Below are 20,190 nucleotides of genomic sequence, written 5' to 3'. Positions count from 1 at the left end.
TCTCACCCGGCAGCGATTTGGAACCTGGTTTAGGTGTAAGACCACGGGCCCTGATAACCTCCACCTCCAGATGCCCCTTCTTGTCCATCAGTCCAATCTGAACATCTCCTACACAACAAAACAAATAAAAAAAATAAAGTGTTTTAAAGTTTCTCACTGCAGCAAATTCAGCTTAGATAGACGTTAGCCCGTACATATACAGTTGAAGTCAAAAGTTTACATACACCTTCCAGAATCTGCCAAATGTTTATTATTTTACTAAAAAAAGAGGGATCATACAAAATGCATTTTATTTTTTTATTTAGTACTCACCTAAATAAGATATTTTACAAAAAAAAAAAAAAAAAAAAAAAAGTTTAAATATGGTCCACAAGAGAAAATGGAAAATTATTTTTTGTGTATTTCCAACTGTTACAGTAGGTTCAAACACTCACTGATGCCTCAGAAGGAAACACAATGCATTAAGAGCCGGGAAATAAAAACTTTTGAATTTGAAGATCTTATGAAGCTTCTGAAGGCCAATACTAAATGAAAAAATATATATATTTAGGCAATAAAGTTAAAATATACACATCTTCAATCTGTTTAAAAGTTTACACCCCTGGCTTTTAATGCATTATGTTTCCTTCTGAAGCATCGGTGAGCGTTTAAACCTTCTGTAATAGTTGCATTTGAGTCCTGCAGTTGTCCTTGCTGGATCCCAAAATCATACAGTCATTGTTGGAAAGGGTTCAAATTCACAAAATGCTGAAAAACCACAGAATTTGTTCTGAAGAACAGTGGGCAGTTTAACTGTTCAGGACAAACAAGAGACTCTTGAACGACTGCAAACAAAAAAAAACAGCTGTGGATCATTCAGTTAACAACACAATATTAAGAATCAAGTGTATGTAAACTTTTGAACGTCATTTTTATAAATTCAACTATTATTTTCCCTTTTGGACTATATGTAAACGTATTTTAAGTTAAATATCGTATTCAGGACAGTACTTTGGATTTCGTACAATCCCTCTTATTTTGGTAAAATAATTAACAATTTGCAGATTCTGCAAGGTGTATGTAAACTTTTGAATTCAACTATATAAAAAGATGTTTTACTCACCCATTGCAGGCGTGGCAAGTGTTTGTCTCCCCACCAACTGAGCAGGCCCAAGACCATCTAGGAAGTCACTGAACTGGCTGTCGGCCCCTAATCTCATCCCTGAGAAGATCAGACTGAGACACACACATACACAGGTTATCAGATACACGAATGAATGGATAGATAAATGGATAAATACCATACTGTCATAAATCAATAGAAATTCAAAAATTAATTTTATGTTGATACCAACAAATGAAAACAAACAAGAACCTACAAAACAATTAGTGTATCTGGATGAAATCTACTATTCCAGAATGAGCCTACAGCCTTTATATAGAGTTCAAAAGCTGCTGAAATGCAGCCCATCTCCTCCAGCAGCAGACTGTGTGGATGGTATGTAAACCCTGTCCTGCGTTAAGGCCCCTCTTAATACACTCAATATTTCCTTTGAGACCAGCGCAATTTCCATGACCTAACTCTAGCAGGAATGTCTGAGGGACGTGCCAGCCCGTGTCGTGCTACCATATGAACAGCCTCATGTGATTTCAGACTATTTAAAACACGTTACCTGAAAAAAGCTTCAAATCATGGAGTCGCAAAGTCATACTCTGCGGAGTGACACGGCGGCCAGGTCAACAGACCAACCGCTGCTCTGAAGCTGCAAAGGGAAGCATTGCTGCGGAGCTACAGACCCTGCCAAGACCCCTCTCTGCATATGATGGATATTTTAATTATTATATGGGAGTACCGCTTGCCATCTGGCTCCAAAAATGGAGCTGAGAAAGTAGTGGACACAGCATTAGTTCTGTAAATCAGACTGTTTCTATTAGCTTATCCTTATGGTTTTTCCAAATAAATCTAGATGAGAGAAGCTCATATGAACATGAAACACAGCCCGTTGAGAGACCACTTATGTATGAGTGATGGGTTCAAACAGCGAATGCATAAAAACACCAGACAAGACATTTTAAAGGAGTGTGAGCTGGAAAGCAGGTCATCTTCGGGTAAAATAGCAGAAATTAGGACTGGGTTACATTATCCATCCCAAAACATACAGTACACTACCATTCAAAAGTTTTTTAAAGCATGCTCATCAAAGGCTGTGTTTATTTGAATTATTTTAACACAGTAAAAACAGTAATATTGTGAAATATTACAGTTTAAATGAACTGTTTTCCATTTGAATATATTTTTAAGTTATACTTTATTGCTGTAATGGCAAAGCTGAATTTTTAGCAGCCATTACTTGAGTCTTTAGTGTCACATGACCCTTCAGAAATCAATCTTATATACTAATTTGGTGTTCATAAAACTTTTCTTAATGTCAATGTTGAATACTTTGTGCTGCTTAATACTTATGTGGAAACTGTGATCGTTTGATGAATATAAATTTTAAAACAACATTTATTTGAAATATAAATCTTCTGTAATATCACATAACCCTGTACTGTCACTTTTAATCAACTGAATGCATTATTGCCAAACAGAGGTATTAATTGTATTGCCAAAATAACTCTTACTGAACCCTGAAAGTTTTGAGTACAATGTAATATACAAATCACCATTGTTTTATTGGATCATGACTGATATGCTTCATTTTTGTCTAGTACTATGTGGGTTTATGCAAAAAATACAGTTGCTAGACAAACTGTAAGAAATAAACAAACTAATAAATAAATATTTATGCAAACACCTGAGGTATAAATGTAAAAAAGGTAGAAAAATTATATATACTGTACTACCAGTCAAAAGTTTTTGAACAGTTAGATTTTTAATGTTTTTTTAAAGAAGTCTCTTCCGCTCACCAAGCCTGCATTTATTTGATCCAAAGTACAGCAAAATCAGTAAAACTTTGAAATATTTTTACTATTTTAAATATTTTTGAATATATACTGAAATATAATGTGTTCTTATGATTTCAAAGCAGAATTTTAGCATCATTACTCCAGTCACATTATCATTCAGAAATCGTTTTAATATATAAAAAGCTCTGTATAAATAAATAATACTGATTTGCTGGTAAAAAAAAAATCATTTTTTTATTATTATTATGTTGAAAACAGCTGAGTAGAATTTTCAGGTTTCTTTGATGAATAGAAAGTCCAGAAGAACAGCATTTATCTGAAATAGAAATCTTTTGTAACATTAATGTCTTTATCAACACTTTTGATCAATTTAAAGCATACCTGCAAAATAAAAATGATTAATTTCTATAATTGCCCCCCCCCCCCCAATTTTTTTTAACTGACTCCAAGCTGTACTCAAAAATGTACTCAACGTTTTAAAATATTATTAATAATGATTAATGTTTTTGAAAAGCAAATTAGCATATTAGAGTGATTTCTGAAGGATCGTGTAACACTGAAGACTTGAGTAATGATGCTAAAAATGTAGCTTTGATCAGAGGAATATATTCCATTTTAAAATATATTCAAATAGAAAGCAGTTATTTTAACTCGTAAAAATATTTCAAAATATCACTGCTTTTACTGTATTTTGGATGAAATAAATGCAGGCTTGGTGAGCGGAAGAGACTTCTTTAAAAACATCACAAAATCTTACTGTTCAAAAACTTTTGACTGGTAGTGTATGTGGTTTAGAACTGCAAAGTAGTGTGTATTCAAAAAAAGAGTTGACACTGGTCTGGATACTAACTTGCCCTCAGAGCTGTAACTGTTCATACTGCCGTCAGTAGACTCTCGGCTAGCTTGGCGCGCCATGGCGTTGCGGGGATACTCCACTGCCATTCCCGTCTCCTGACTGCGCTGGATCTGACTGGATCCCTTCGCTTTCTTGTTGCCTGCTTCTGTGGATGGAAGAAAAAACAGTATTACAATACAAAGGTTTTTATCAAGTATTTCACCTACAGAACAAAAACTTAAACTGAAAAGATTATTTGTGTCAAAAGGTTTTGTCTTGGGAATTTGAATGATTCTTAGAAAAGTACAATGGCACTATACATGGATAAAGAAGGATTATTTTAAATTATTGCTGGTCTAATACAAAACAGTAAATAAATGGATATATCTGCTTTGATTTTTGCAAGGTTTTCAAGTGCATGTATGTGTGTCCCGGGTGTTTCAGTTTGTGTGTTATTCTTACAGCCATCGCTCAAGAGAAAATATTGTTATCTAATTTGAAGCTCTTCACCCCTGGAGAGTGTTAACATCTCCTGCTGGACGTCATGGGGCACCATCCAGACTATTTATGGCCTTTTCATGGATTACAGATCCTTTGAAAACGTCAACCACTGAGGTGGCTCACGGAGGTGCTGTCATCCCAGTTGTTTGAGTACAAAATGTAGTAGAGAGATTTATCTCTTCACTTATCATGTTCACTTTCATCACAAACCAACATCAGTGGCTTATTCTGACTAAATTTAAAGAAAAAAAAATGCCTAGGGATTCTCATTAACAGACCTGCATGGCTCTTATTTGAGGAAACAAAAAATTACTATCCAAACAGAAAATAACTGAAAATGCTAATAAAATGCATTATGAGAATCTGTATGTTGATGTTCGGCTTGTTTTTTGGAGTGCTCTGTTGCGGCCCATGAGATGTTTTAAAAGAGAACTGAATTTGGCCCATTTTTGCAAAATAAACTAAATTCATTATATGGACACTGGGTGTCACTATCACATGCAGTCACTGTCATCATTAGTCATTCCCATATTTAAATAATAAATTTGACCCTGGACCTAGCACAGGTATATTCCTAGCAATAGCCAAATATACATTGTATGGGTCAAAATATCGACTTTTATTTTATGGCATGTTCCATGAAGAAATGTTGTACAAACTTATTTTCTGATTAGTAATTTGCATTGCTAAGAACTTTACATGGACAACTTTAAAGGCGATTTTCTCAATATTTAGATTTTTCCAGATTTTTAAATAGTTGTATCTCGGCCAAATATTATCCTATCCTAACAAACCAAACTTCAGCGGAAAGCTTATTTATTCAACTTTCAGCTAATTAAAATGGTTTTGTGGTCCAGGGTCACAAATGTCATCACTGGCCTGTATCACTGTTAACATGGTATTGACAAAACAGTGTTGACTACTAAAAAATTGTTTAATGGATAATGTTTTAAAACAGTAAATTAAAGCATTAGGTGATTTTTACAGCATTTATTAATCTAGGTTAATGATAATTTATTCACTACTGTTCACTAGTTTCAGGGTAAGCAAGATATTTATTTTTTAAACAGCATTCATATAAATCCTAAAAAGAATCTAAAGAATATATTCATCAAAGAATCCTGAAAAATGTCCCCAAATATAATACATTTAAAAAAAAATTTTAATTAAAAAAAATCCAGCACAGTCATTTTTAATATTGATAAATGTAGCCTTAGAGAGTGTAAAAAACACTTTTAAATGGTAATGTAAATATAATATTACATTGGCAATTCATGTTTATTGATATTAAACACTGCTGTTCAAAAGTTTGGTATTAGTGAGACATTTTAATGTTTTTAAAAAAGGGTTGTTTTGTTCATCAAGGCTGTATCTATTTGATCAAAGCAGAAAAAAATGTAATTTTATGAAATGATATTGCAATTTAAAATAAGAGTTTTCTATTTTAATATACTTTAACATATAGATTATTCCTCTGAAGCAAAGCTGACTTTTCAGCATCATTACTCCAGTCTTTAGTGTAACATGATCCTTCAGAAATCATTCAAATATACTGATTTATTATTAGTGTTGGAAATAGTTGTGCTGCTTAATATTTTTTGGAACCTGTGATACTTTTTCAGAATTCTCTGATAAATAAAAAGTTTAAAAGAACATTGTTTATTCAAAATAGAAATTTTGTGTTACAATATACACTACTATTCAAACGTTTGGGGTCCGTTTTTTTTTTTTCTTTCTTTCTTTCTTTTGTAAGAAATTAAGACTTTTATTAATTTGCAAGGATGTGTTAAATGGATAAAAAGTGATACTAAAGACTTATATTGTTCGAAAATATTTTTATTTTGAATAAACTGCTCTTTTTTTAACTTTTGATTCATCAAATAAAAAAAAATATCACAGGTTCAAAAAAATATTATGCAGCACAACAGTTCAACACTGATAATAAATCAGCATATTACAATGATTTCTGAAGGATTGTGTGACAATTGCGATATTTCACAATATTACTGTTTTTTTTTTTTTTTTGTATTTTTGTATTTTTGATCAAATAAATACAGCCTTGATGAGCATAAGAGACTCTATTAAAAACATTAAAAACGCACTGATCTCAAAGTTTTGGCCGGCAGTGTACCTAACGCATTAAATCATGTAAACAGATTCAGAAAGTGTTACGGTAATCTTATTTTTAGTTTTGGCTATGGTTGTGAATGGATGAGGCTGGTGCAGTGGGCAGAGCGTGGAACAGCTGTTCCAGAGCAGCGGAGCTCTTTAAAATGCTGATTTATCGCAGCTTTGCAACTCTTTCTGATTTATCATCTGATGGGCCTTTTAAGATATTATCCAGGCGCTTGGCAGACAGCGGTGCCAAAAAAACTTCTTTTGCCATCCTTTTTGAATTTGCTTCTTTTTTCAGCAGTCCATTTATTAAACTATAAACAGACAGTGTTTAAAATATGAGATTTTAGAGGATATCGGATCCAACTTCAAAGGCATTTATCTACATTACATCTGATAGGAATTCAGGGTTGATCTGCACCTGACACAATCGACTTCTGCCAGCGCTAACATGCTGCCATTCATATTTCCAGCCTGAGGTTTCAGCTCCCACACTTTAACAGAGACTCAAGACACATGCAGAGATCCACCAGACAAGGATGACCCCGGAAAAAAAACAGACACCAATAAGCGATAGCAATCTAAGTAAAAAAAAAAACGTCCAACGGTCTGGCAATTGGGCTGAACTGATGGAAAGGACAGTTTTAAAGAAATTGCTCATTATAATTTGTCACTCTCCCTACTGATTTTGGCCCTGATGACACTGACGTCATTCAACTGAATATCTTTTCATTCTTACTCAAGATATAAAAAGCATTTCTGGCCATAATAACTGCTGATTTGAGCTTTTACACCAGTAGAGGGCACCTCAGGCTACACTAACTGAGGCCACTAACTCATCTGAGTCTCTGGTGTTTAAAAGAGTTATATTTAAAACTTAATTCTTATAAGGTTTACCCACAATGTTACTTTAGCAGACCGTGATATCCAAACAGTGAGTTTTAATGAGGCTTCTTCAAAGGCCCTATATGGAATGTGAACCAGCGAGCAGATTGCTTTGGTTTTAAATACTTTATTTTATTAGGTGCAATACCTGATCTATATCATTGTCCAAACTATATGCCATTGTTGCTTAGAAATCTAAGCTTTTAATTGCCAATGTGCAAGTGCATGATTGATCGGAGGTGTCTGACCTGTCTGACTGAGCTGAGAGGTGCTCCTGCTGCGGCGAGAGGGAATGCCCACGATGGCGACTACACGAGCGCTAAGGCTGGATCTGCGCTTTTTCCCTCCTGATCCCAGTGTTCCCAGAGCGGTGTCTGACTGACTGCCATCCGTACGCTCCAGAGTGTAGATTTCCCCACTGACGCTCGTACTTTTCAGCATGCTGTGGCTGGATGGACGAATATGACGGCTGGTGTGGGGAGTAAAAATAGAGAAGACTCTCAGTCACCCAAATGACAAATGGAAAATTGCTATTCTGACGTTAATACGACCCTCTGCCTTTGATTATTGTGCACGCTCGTCCTGCTTTTTTCACTTCCCTCAACACGAGTTTACTGAAAATCATAAAAATCGGAATGACGCTATCATGGAAAAGACTGAGAATCATTTCAAGGGATAATGGAAAACAGATTTTCTTTGCTATTTTGATATGAAAGTGTTTGATTTACAGCATAAACTACTGTTTAAAAGTTCTTTTTTGTTTGTTTTTTAAACTACAGTAAAAACAAACATTATTACAATTTAAAATCACATAATAATAAATGTATTATAACAATAATAAATGTATTAGTATACACTGCTGTTCAAAAGTTTGGGATCAGTACGATTTTTTATGTTTTTTTAAAGAGGCTGCCATCAAGGCAGTATCAATTTGATCAAAAATACAGAAAAAAAATGTCATTTTGTGAAATATTATTGCAATTTAAAGTAACGTTTTTGTTATTTTATGAAGTTATTCTTCTGACGGCAAAGCTGAATTTCCTGCAGAAGTAACAGAATTTGTTTGCATTTGAAATAAAGACATTTAAAATTTTACAAAAAGTCATTTTTTTAATTCATTTAATGCATCCTTGCTGAAAAAGTATTAGTTTCTTTTGAAAAACTGTACTGATCCCAAACTTTTTAAAATACACTCTTAAAAATAAAAGTGCTTCACGATGCCATCTTGTCTAAATGGTTCCATAAAGAACCTTTAACATCTGAAGAACCTTTCTGTTTCACAAAAGGTTCTTTGTGGTGAAAGAAGGTTCTTCAGATTATAAAAAGGTAAGAAAGAGATGGTTCTTTAAAGAACCTTTGACTGAATGGTTCTTTGTGGAACCAAAAATGGTTCTTCTATGGCATCGCTGTGAAGAACCTTTTAAAGCACCTTTATTTTTAAGAGTGTAAGTGTAGAAATACTCCACTTTTACAACACAAACGTACAGCAAAAATGATAGAGAGAAGGTGGAAAATGATTGTATAAGACTAAATTGTGACTTTTTGTGCAAGGAAACAATTAAAAGTGGACTTGAAGGGGGGAAAATGCTGTGAATATGTTGAAAATTGCACTGTAAAGATGAATCAATGACAATTTGCAATGAGGTTTTATTAGTTAAAATTAGCTCATGTATTAACTAACATGAACAAACAAAAAACTAAACATTTATTACAGTATTTACAGTATTAAAGTATCTTTGTTAATGTTATTCATTGTTCATGTTAGTTCGCAGTGCATTAACTAATATTAACAAACACAATATTTGATTTTACATTATAATTCATTAGTTAATGTTGAAATTAACATTAACTAAGATTAATAAATGCTGTAAAAGTATTGTTCATTCTTAGTTTATGTTAACTAAAGTAGTTAACTGATGAACATTATTGTCTTATTGGTAACACTTTACAATAAGGTGTCATTTGTTAAAAGTAGTTAATGTATTAACATGGACAATACGTTTATTGCGTTATTTATTAATCCTTGGTAATGTTTGTTATTAAAAAAATAGTTGTTCATTGCTTGTTAGTTCACTAATGTTAACAAATGTAATTTGAGATTTTAATAATGCATTAGTAAATGCTGAAATTAACATTCACTAAGAATAATAAATGCTGTAGAAGTATTGTTCATTCTTAGTTCATGTTAACTAATGACTGACACTTATTACCCCCAATATGAACTCCACAGAGCATTCCTAAAAGAAGTACAAACAATTTTTGAACAGATTTTTACCCATGTAAAATAAAGCCTCAATAGAGAGATAATTAAAGCATGAATACATAACATTTACAAACTGATTTCTAACAATATTATAAAAATGAACAAATTCAACAGCCCAAAGAGGTACTACACAATGCAACTCACCTAAAGCGACCCCTGGGTCGTTCTGATTGAATGGACATGTAGCTGGTGCTACTGATCCGCGAGGCACTGCTGGCGCGAGAGATGGCTGACACGTCACTGACATCACTGTCTGAGGACTTATGGGACACGTTGTCACAGCTCCGTCGCTGCTCCTTATAAAGCTAGTGGAATGAAATACAAAATGATTTGGATTTTAAAAACAGTTTGAAAGAGTTGTGATGGGATTATACTCTACCATTCAAAATGTTTGGGGTTATTTAGGTTTCTTTTTAGCAGTTACTTTAATTCAGCAAGGATGCATTAAATTGATCAAAATAAGTAAAGACATTTTATGTTGCAAAAGATTTACACTGCCGTTCAAAAGTTTGAGATCAGTAAGAAGTCTCTTATGCTCAAGTTCAATTTACTGGATCAAAAATGCAGAAAAAAGTCATATGTGACCCTGGACCACAAAACCAGTCATAAGTGTAAATTTGTCAAAATTGAGATTCTTACGTCATCTGAAAGCTGAGTAAATAAGCTTTCCATTGATATATTGTTTGTTAAACTAGGACAATGTTTGTCTGAGATACAACTATTTGAAAACATGGAATCTGAGGGTGGAAAAAAATCTAAATATTGAGAAAATCGCCTTAAAAGTTGTCCAAATGTAGTTCTTAGCAATGCATATTACTAATCAAAAATCAAGTTTTTATATATTTATGGTAGAAAATTTACAAAATATCTTCATGGAACATGATCTTTACTTAATATGCTAATGATTTTTGGCATAAAAGAAAAATCGATAATTTTGACCCATACAATGTATTTTTGGCTATTGTTACAAATATACCCGTGCTATTTAAGACTGGTTTTGTGGTCCAGGGTCACATATTATGAAATATTATTAAAATTAATTTACTATTGTAATATACTTTACTGTGATGCAAAGCTGAATTTTAATCAGCCATTACTCAGGTCTTCAGGAATCATTATAATATGCTGATTTATTATCAATTATTATCAACAGTTGTGCTGGTTTTTTGGAACCTTTGATACTTTTTTAGGATTCTTTGATGAATATAATGTTTAAAAGAACAGCATTTATTCGAATTAGAAATCTTTTCTAACAATATGTGACCCTGGACCACAAAACCAGTCATAAGTGTAAATTTGTCGAAATTGATATTACGTCATCTGAAAGCTGAGTAAATAAGCTTCCCATTGATATATTGTATTGTTTTAAAATAGGACAATGTTTGTCTGAGATACAACTGTTTGAAAACCTGGAATCTGAGGGTGCAAAAAAATCTAATTATTGAGAAAATCACCTTAAAAGTTGTCCAAAAGAAGTTCTTAGCAATGAATATCACTAATCAAAAATCAAGTTTTTATATATTCATCGTAGAAAATTTTAATCTAAACTATCTTCATGGAACATGATCTTTACTTAATATGCTAATGATTTTTGGCATAAAAGAAAAATCGATAATTTTGACCCATGCAATGTATTTTTGGCTATTGCTACAAATTTACCTGTGCTACTTAAGACTGTTTTTGTGGTCCAGGGTCACTTTTTTTATCAATTTAACACATCCTTGATAAATAAAAGTATTCATTTCTTTCAAAAAAGAAAGAAGGAAAACATTTACAGACCCCAAACTTTACTACCTTACAAAAGATTCATATTTTATTCATTAAAGAATCCTGAAAAAACATCACAGGTTCCAAAAAAAAAGAAAAAAAGTAAGCCACACAACAGTTTGCAACATTGATAATGATGCTGGAAATTCAGCTTTGCATCACAGGAATAAATTCCATTTTAAAGTATATTAAAATAGAAAACCACTATTTTAAATTGCAATAATATTTCACAATATTACAGTTTTTTTCTGTATTTAAAAAAAATAAACAGCCTTGATGAGCAAAAAAGACTTTACATTACAAAAGCATTACAAATCATACTGATCCCAAACTTTTGAACGGCAGAGTGTATTTCAAATAAATGTTCTTCTGAACTTTATATGAACATAATATATATATTATGATATGTATATATTTATCATGGTTTCCACAAAAATAGGCAGCACAACTGTTTTTTTGAGCACCAAATCAGCATATTAGAATGATATCTGAAAGACCACGTGACACTAAAGACTAAAGTAATAGCTGCTAAAAATTCATCTTTGCCACAACAGGAATAAATTACATTTTAAAATTAGGAAATGAGTATTTAAACTTATATTATTTTACAATAACATTACAGTTTGGACTGTATTTTTGATCAAACAAATGCAGCCTTGTTGAGCTTACAACACTTCTCTCTCTCTCTCTCTCTTTCAATAAAAATAATAATAATCTTACCGACCCCAAACTTTTAAATGGTAGACAATATGAATCCTAATCAGAGATAGAACAAAAGGCCCTCACCTCTCGTTTATTCTTGAGCGTCCTCTCCAGATCCTGGCTGGTGCTGGAGGGAGCTGCTGTTCGGAAAGTACGTACTTTCATTTGCCGCGTTCGCTCCTCTGAAGCAAGAGCTAATACATACATGATACACAACATTATATTGCTCATAATTTCATATTTTGCTTATTTACTTTTTTTAAATTAGGAAAGTTAACCAGTACAAGTCAGTGGACAACGAATGTACCTTGCTCTACACTGCTGCTTTTGGCGGGGACTTGGGGAAGCTGTCTGACCTTGCGTGTCGAAGAAGCGGTTGCTGTTGATGAAGTGAATGCGGGGCTGGAGTGTGGCTGCACCCTGATGAAGGAGAGAAAATAAAAAAAAGGAAACAAAAAAGCTTATGATTTTATATAGTACAAAAGCCATCAATATCGTCAACCGGTGTGGACCAAAATGCAATCTACTGTTTGAACAAACAGCATCAAGAAGTACCACCAAGAAGATTCCACCATATCTTGATCGGACCAACGTCTGCATCACATCAGATATGTATTATTGTTAAGAGCCATTAGGAAAGCAAAACAAGTACAAGAGTGGAGGGTGTGAAACCGATGAAAAAAAAAAAACTGTGAAAGGACGCTAAACACGGAAAGCTGTAGGTAGGTGATGAGGAGGGGTGGATTTTCAGCATGAAAAGCAGCAACCACACAACACATTTGAGAGAAAAGAGCAAAAGCAGAACAGATTACAGTCTTTTTGTGTAGGATGGGTTAGGCACAGCAAGGCTTCTCAGCCCAGATCAGGGTCAGCACCTTTCCATTTGGGGTGAGCCTGGGGTTGACCCCCTCATGGGTCACCTTACCCAATGGAGGCAGCGATACCCTCTTCCTGCGTGAGCCCTTTAGAATGGAGGTTGGCTGAATGCTGCAGGCCAGTGCGAATAGCAACATACAAAACAGAATAATAAAGGAAAAATAAAATCAATGTGACAAATTGTAGAAAAAAAAATGGAGAAAAAGGCAACAAAGTGTTTGCAAAAACAGATGGAGAAATAAAGTGTGAACTTGTGAAGAAACAAATATGTTTGTGGATGAAGCCAGTGCAGCATTTCTCTGCAAAAGTTCAATAACCCATATACAAATATATACAAAATACAGTATGCAGTATAATATACTAAAATATACAGTATATAACAAGGTCCAAATTTAACATTTGCCATAACTTCTAATGATGGGCAATTTGATCAAATGTACTGGCTATAAATTGTCTTCCCAGCCAAACACGGAATTTTTCATTATTTATAATACAATTTTTTTCCCGCCAAACAAAGATTTTCCGTTATTTAGGAGTCAACGCTTTCTCACCAAACACAGAATTTTACGTTATTTTTGAGTCAACGCTTTCCTGTCAAACACTGAATTTTCCGCTATTTATCAGACAGCGCTTTCCTGCCAAAAATGACATTTTCAGTTATGAGACAACGCATCCCCGCCAAACGCAAAATTTTCTGTTATTTATGAGTCAACAATTTGCTGCCAAACACGTAATTTTCCGTTATTTATGAGACAACACTTTCCCACCAAACACAGGATTTTCCGTTATTTATGAGTCAACGCTTCCTTGCCAAACACAGAATTTTCTGTTATTTTTTTAAAATAGGGCTTTCCTGCCAAACACAAAATTTTCTGTTATTTTTTAGTTAACGCTTTCCCGCCAAACAAGTAATTTTCCGTTATTTATGAGACAAGGCTTTCCCGTCATACACAGAATTTTCTGTTATTTATTGGAATGCTTTCCCGCCATATAGAATTTTCCGTTGTGCATGAGTCAACGCTTTCCCGCCAAACAAGTAATTTTACGTTATTTATGAGACAACGCTTTCCGGCCATACACACAATTTTCCGTTATTTTTGAGACAAGGCTTTCCCGTCAAACACAGAATTTTCTGTTATTTGTGAGTGCTTTCCCGCCAAACACAGAATTTTCCGTTGTTCATGAGTCAACGCTTTCCCGCCAAACAAGTAATTTTACGTTATTTATGAGACAACGCTTTCCGGCCATACACACAATTTTCCGTTATTTTTGAGACAAGGCTTTCCCGTCAAACACAGAATTTTCTGTTATTTGTGAGTGCTTTCCCGCCAAACACAGAATTTTCCGTTGTTCATGAGTCAACGCTTTCCCGCCAAACAAGTAATTTTACGTTATTTATGAAACAACGCTTTCCGGCCATACACACAATTTTCCGTTATTTTTGAGACAAGGCTTTCCCGTCAAACACAGAATTTTCTGTTATTTGTGAGTGCTTTCCCGCCAAACACAGAATTTTCCGTTGTTCATGAGTCAACGCTTTCCCGCCAAACAAGTAATTTTACGTTATTTATGAGACAACGCTTTCCGGCCATACACACAATTTTCCGTTATTTTTGAGACGAGGCTTTCCCGTCAAACAGAATTTTCTGTTATTTATGAGAGTGCTTTCCCGCCAAACACAGAATTTTCCGTTGTTCATGAGTCAACGCTTTCCTGCCAAACATGGCATTTTCTGTTATTTTTGAGACAAGGCTTTACAACCATACACAGAATTTTCTGTTATTTGAGTCAACACTTTCCTGCCAAACATGTAATTTTCCATTATTTTAAAGACAAGGCTTTCCTGCTAAACTCAGAATTTTCTGTTATTTATGAGTCAATGCTTTTCTGCCAAACACAGAATTTTCCGCTACTTACGAGACAATGCTTTCCTGCTAAACACATAATTTTCCATTATTTATGAGTTAACGCTTTCCCGCCAAACACTGAATTTTCTTTTTTATGAGACAACGCTTTGCCGCCAAACACAGATATGCATGTCATTTGCTAGGGGGCACTATTACACATCTCCTGAATGATTCCAGAATCTCCCAATCAAAAACATAGACGAGGAAGACGCAAAAACTAAACGAGGGATCTCATATGTAATCACGCTTTTCTCATTTTATTTGAGACATTTTGGTTGTTTTTGGTTGTTTTTCAAATTATGAGAAACTGGTGAGTAAGTCTTTTATTAGTTTTTTTTTTTTTTTTTTTTAAATAAGTCTCTTCTGCTCACCAAGCCTGCATTATAATGTTACAAAAGCTTTGTATTTCAGATAAATGCTGATCTTTAGATTGTCTTATTAATCAAAGAATCCTGAAAAAATGTACTCAACTGTTTAAAATATTGATAATAATATTAATAATAAATGTTTCTTGAACAGCAAATCAGCATATTAGAATGATTTCTGAAGGATCGTGTGACACTGAAGACAGGAGTAATGCTGAAAATGTAGCTTTGGATCAAAGAAATGCAGGCTTGGTGAGCAGAAGAGACTTCTTTAAAAAAACATTACAAATCTTACTTTCCAAAAATGTTTGACTGGTACTGTATTTACTCATGAAAGTATGTTTTTACTTCGGCAATGTTTTAATTTTGGGCCCTTTTATAAAATATAGAAATGGTCAGAAACAACTGAACAAAAATGATTCATCATTTAACGAAAAACACTGTACAATTCCAACATAGAATCTTTATCCAGTGTGAAATAAATAAGTGTGATTTGTGTCTAGTGACACACAGGACACACAAGATACAACCAACAGGCAATGCAAATGTGACGTGACATGACATGGTTTGATAAGTCTTACCGCTCGCTGTCAGATATTTTCTTGCCAAGTTTCTGACAGCTAGGCCTGTCCGGAGTTCTCGACTGCCTGCAACATGGAAATGATCGAGGCGAGACAAAAAATAAAAGAATGAGGAGAGAATTTACTCAGGACTGGACGGACATTCAGTGAAACTTCTGTCTAATAAAATGCCACGATGGAGATGGACATGTTACTGGTGTATGTGCTCTAGAGCTCTTCCTGTGCATGTGTACCTCTGTGCGTCTGGCTTTGCACTGAGGTGGTGTACTGTCTCCTGAGCGGGGAACATAGCCTCCAAAACCCAGCTGATTCATAAGATCACGTCAAACACATGTGAGTGGCATGGACACACAGACAGACACAGACACACAATGACACAGTATGGGCTGATGTTAATGAAACAATTTCATTACGGCTAAAAATACAAAAGAAAAATATACAATAACATGTATACATTAATTAAGACATATAAGACAAACTGTGTATGATATGGAACACAGACACTTGACTCTTATGCGTCAGGGGTCACATATGACATATGTGACGTTTACACCCGAAAAACTAAATATCTGAAATCATTACAATTTCAGTTAAATACAGAGAAAAAGTAAAGATACATGCAGTGCCCCCAAACTGTATTTGGACACTTAAATTGCTTATTTGTGATATGTTTCACCTGAAAAGTGAGCTTGTGTTTTTTACCTCCAAATAAATCTCAGTTGCTTTGATATTTGTTATATAATGCAAATACATTTATAAATTTGTAAGTGTTTACATACTTTTTGGGGCCACTGTAAGTGAGTTACTATATTTAAATGACTGTACGGCAAAAACTGTTGGAGAAATCCAAAAGGAGAAAGAGAAAGATAGTAACGACGGAATAAATTATAAGCTGCAGAAATAGTTCAGATAAAAACTTCATGAAATCCAGGGTAACACAACACACTACACACCACAGCACAAAAGCCACAAGGTGCCACATTTTTAAAGCTACTGAGCTGCTGAAAGTCTACAAAACACACTGTAGAGCACTAAAATCATGGGGTTGGGTCACAGAAGCTACAGAAGGTTTGAGGGTTAGCTACATCTACTATCTAGTCCCATGGCAGAGGGGTGGGACGGACAGGTTAGAAGAGCAGAGAGGTTTAGCGATAGGACTGGAGGACAGGAGGGATACCTGTCGTCTTCTGGGGAGGCATGCTGAATTAGGATCCTGGGGCTCGTGGGTCTGGTACGGGGCAGAGACTGGGTGCTCCTGCGTGAGTGTGTGCGTGTGTGATCCACAAACACCCAAAGAGTTCAAAGTGGAGATGGAAGAAACACGGGAGGTCAATATAGAGACTGTGACAACGGTCATGTCAAACATACAAGAAGATGCACAGATTCAGGGGACTCATTTTTGACACTTCCAGCTACAGTGGTTGGATATATGCTACCTATCGAAAATGCAAAACAGACTTAAGTCAGGCCATAAGAGTCATTGGACGCTAACAGAGTAGTGCATAGTGGGTGACCCGACGGTGGTATATTACTTTGACATTAACATTAACATAGACACACTGGGTTTTATTCACTAATGATTGCTTCTACAAGTAGTGTTTTTATTTTACAGTATGTGTGCAGAAAAAGTTCTCATGGTGAATTTGACATATTTACACAAAACTAATTATAAAGCTAATTAATCTAGTTTATTGTAAATGACGGAGAATATACTAGCAGTTAGTGCATAATTAGAATAACAAAACTTTTTAGAGTAGAGCAAAATAAATAAATGTTCTTTTCAACTATTTATTAATGATTCCTGAAAAAAAAGAAAGAAAATTACAGTTTCCACAAAAATATATTTCAACTTAACTCCAAGACTAGAGTAATGCAGTAAATGCAGCTTTGCCATCGCAGGAATAGCTTACATTTTAAAATGTAAAAATATTAAAATAGAAAACAGCTATTTTAAATTGTAATATTAATTCACAATATTACTGCTTTTACTCTATTTTTTTAAATTCAGCAAATTCAGCTTTCCCATCATAAACAAAGTAAAATTAAATTAAAATAGAAAAACATTCATTTTAAATTGTAATATTAATTCACAATATTACTGCTTTTACTGTGTTTTTAATAAAAATGCTGCATCATAGGAATACATTACATTTTAAAATGTAAATAAATAAATAAAATAGAAAACAGCTACTTTAAATTATAATATTAATTATTATATTAAATGTATTTTTAATTAAAAATGCTACAAATTCAGTTTTGCCATTATAAAAATAAATTACATTTTAAAATGTAAAATACAAATTAAAATAGAAAACAATTATTTTACATTGTAATACTAATTCACAATATTACTGCTTTTTCTGTATTTTTAATAAAAATGCTGCAAATTCAGCTTTGCCATTATACAATAAATTACATTTTAAAATGTCAAATAAAAATGACAATAGAAAACAGCTATTTTAAATTTTCATATTAATTAAAAATATTACTGATTTCATTATTTTAATAAAAATGCTGCAAATTCAGTTTTGCCATCATAGGAATAAGTTACATTTAAAATGTAAAAAACAATTAAATAAATAAATAAATGAAATAGAAAACAGCTATTTTAAATTGTAATATTAATTAACAATTTCAATTCAGCTTTGCTGTCATAAAAATAAATTACATTTTAAAATGTAAAATAAAAATTAAAATAGAAAACAATTATTTTTAAATTGTATTAATAATTCACAATATTACTGCTTTAACTTTTTTTTAAAAAGCTGCAAATTCAGCTTTGCCATAAAAATAAATCACATTTTAAAATGTAAAATAAAAATTAAAATAGAAAACAGCTACTTTAAATTTCAAAATTAATTCACAATATTACTAAATTTACTGATTATTTTTTTAAATGCCGCAAATTCAGCTTTGCCATCATGAAAATAAATTATATTTTAAAATGTAAAATAAAAATAGAAAAGAGCTATATTAAATTGTAATATTAAGTCACAATATTAATGCTTTTACTGTATTTTTTTATTAAAAATGCAGCAAATTCAGCTTTGCCATCATAAGATTAAATTACATTTTTAAAATGTAAAATAAAAAAACTAAATAAAATAGAAAAGAGCTATTTTAAATTGTAATATTAATTCACAATATTATTGCTTTTACTGTATTTTAATGTAAAAAAATGCAGCAAATTCAGCTTTGCCATCATAAGACTAAATATAAAATATAAAATAAAAAGCTAATTAAAATAGAAAACCGCTATTTTAAATTATAATATTAGTTCACAATCATACTGCTTTTACTGTATTTTTATAAAAAAAATTAGGCAAATTCAGCTTTTTGCCATCATAAAACTGAATTACATTTTAAAATGTAAAATTAAAATAGAAAACCGCTATTTTAAATTGTAATATTAATTCACAACATGACTGCTTTTATTGTATTTTGAATAAAACAAATACAGCCTTTGTATGCTTAAGCAAATGTTACTCTTAAGAAAATGTTTTTCTTTCAAAAACATAAAAAAATCCTAATGACCCCAAGCTTTTTAAATGTTTAATATTCATTTATATAAACAATTACCCTAACAAATTTCATTTTTCTAAAGCAACAAGGATTTGTATGTGTGGTTTTAGTTTGTTCTAAATTTTTCCTATCTTAAAAATAAATAAACAACTTTCCAAACAATGAACATTTCTACGTTCACACACAGATTTTAAGCAAAACAGTATGTGTGCATGCACATTAGTAAATAAGACCCAGTGATTCTTGTGTGTTCAAAGGGCATCACAAAGGAACATTCTAAGAGTGTCCTTAATGTATGTGAATGATATTAATGGCAAATTCAACAAAACTGAAATAATCTAATTCAAAATAAAGAGTGTACCTGTCTCGTTCAGGTGAATTGGAATTAGAACCTGGTCTCAGACAGTTGGTACTAGCACTTCTAACCCTGTCAAGAGAGGGCTGTAGATCACTAGGGTCACAACATGCCATCCAATGCAGAAAGGAGGAGGAAAAAACAGGAAAGGAAGATGACAAAGAACAAAAAAGTTAGGTCAAAAAAAAAAACTAAAAAGCAAACCTGTAAGACTTAAGGGGAGGAAGTCAAGAGAGCTGCGGAAATGTGGTGAGTGAGATAATGGTTGCATTTTCTGCTAATGTTCTGAATGAGGAGCTGCTGGATGTTTATGTTTTTTTTTGTTTTTTTTTTGTTTTTTTTACATATGATTGGGTTTAAGGTTGACATGTTTGACCCCTTACCTAATAGTGATCTTGTCTGTGAACCTAAGAACTCGGCGTGTGACTGTACGTCGAGTTGCAGTGACTATAGACAGCCGTGACTTTGACTTAAGGCATGCAGGAAGTGTTGAGCTGAGCACAAACAAAATTCAAACAAGTGCAAACAAAAGCAAAGACACACACACACATACACACACACACACACACACACACACACACACACACAAAAAACATTATAAAATGTAATCACACAACCATGTTTTCT

The 20,190-nt window shown here is 33.2% G+C and overlaps 1 protein-coding gene across 4 annotated transcripts in view; it reads right to left on the bottom strand.

The window, feature by feature from the left end:
* rims1a (regulating synaptic membrane exocytosis 1a) overlaps positions 1–20,190 on the bottom strand; it is a 43,995-nt gene that overhangs the window by 5,307 nt on the left and 18,498 nt on the right. Inside the window, exons 7-18 of one of the 4 annotated variants that reach the window (XM_073833914.1) lie at positions 19,570–19,659; positions 16,864–16,941; positions 15,920–15,991; positions 15,687–15,752; positions 12,265–12,377; positions 12,042–12,151; positions 9,633–9,793; positions 9,436–9,462; positions 7,474–7,694; positions 3,740–3,890; positions 1,103–1,215; positions 7–108 (exon numbers count right to left, since the gene is read on the bottom strand). In XM_073833914.1, coding sequence (XP_073690015.1) covers positions 7–108; positions 1,103–1,215; positions 3,740–3,890; positions 7,474–7,694; positions 9,436–9,462; positions 9,633–9,793; positions 12,042–12,151; positions 12,265–12,377; positions 15,687–15,752; positions 15,920–15,991; positions 16,864–16,941; positions 19,570–19,659 — 1,304 coding nt within the window. The remainder of the gene's footprint in view (positions 1–6; positions 109–1,102; positions 1,216–3,739; positions 3,891–7,473; positions 7,695–9,435; positions 9,463–9,632; positions 9,794–12,041; positions 12,152–12,264; positions 12,378–15,686; positions 15,753–15,919; positions 15,992–16,863; positions 16,942–19,569; positions 19,660–20,190) is intronic. The other 3 variants (XM_073833915.1, XM_073833917.1, XM_073833918.1) reach the window with 3 other exon arrangements.

Source organism: Garra rufa, chromosome 2, assembly GCF_049309525.1.
Source record: "Garra rufa chromosome 2, GarRuf1.0, whole genome shotgun sequence".
NCBI lineage: Eukaryota > Metazoa > Chordata > Actinopteri > Cypriniformes > Cyprinidae > Garra > Garra rufa.
The sequence above is the reverse complement of the archived record's forward strand: the minus strand, read 5'-3'. Positions and strand labels throughout refer to the sequence as shown.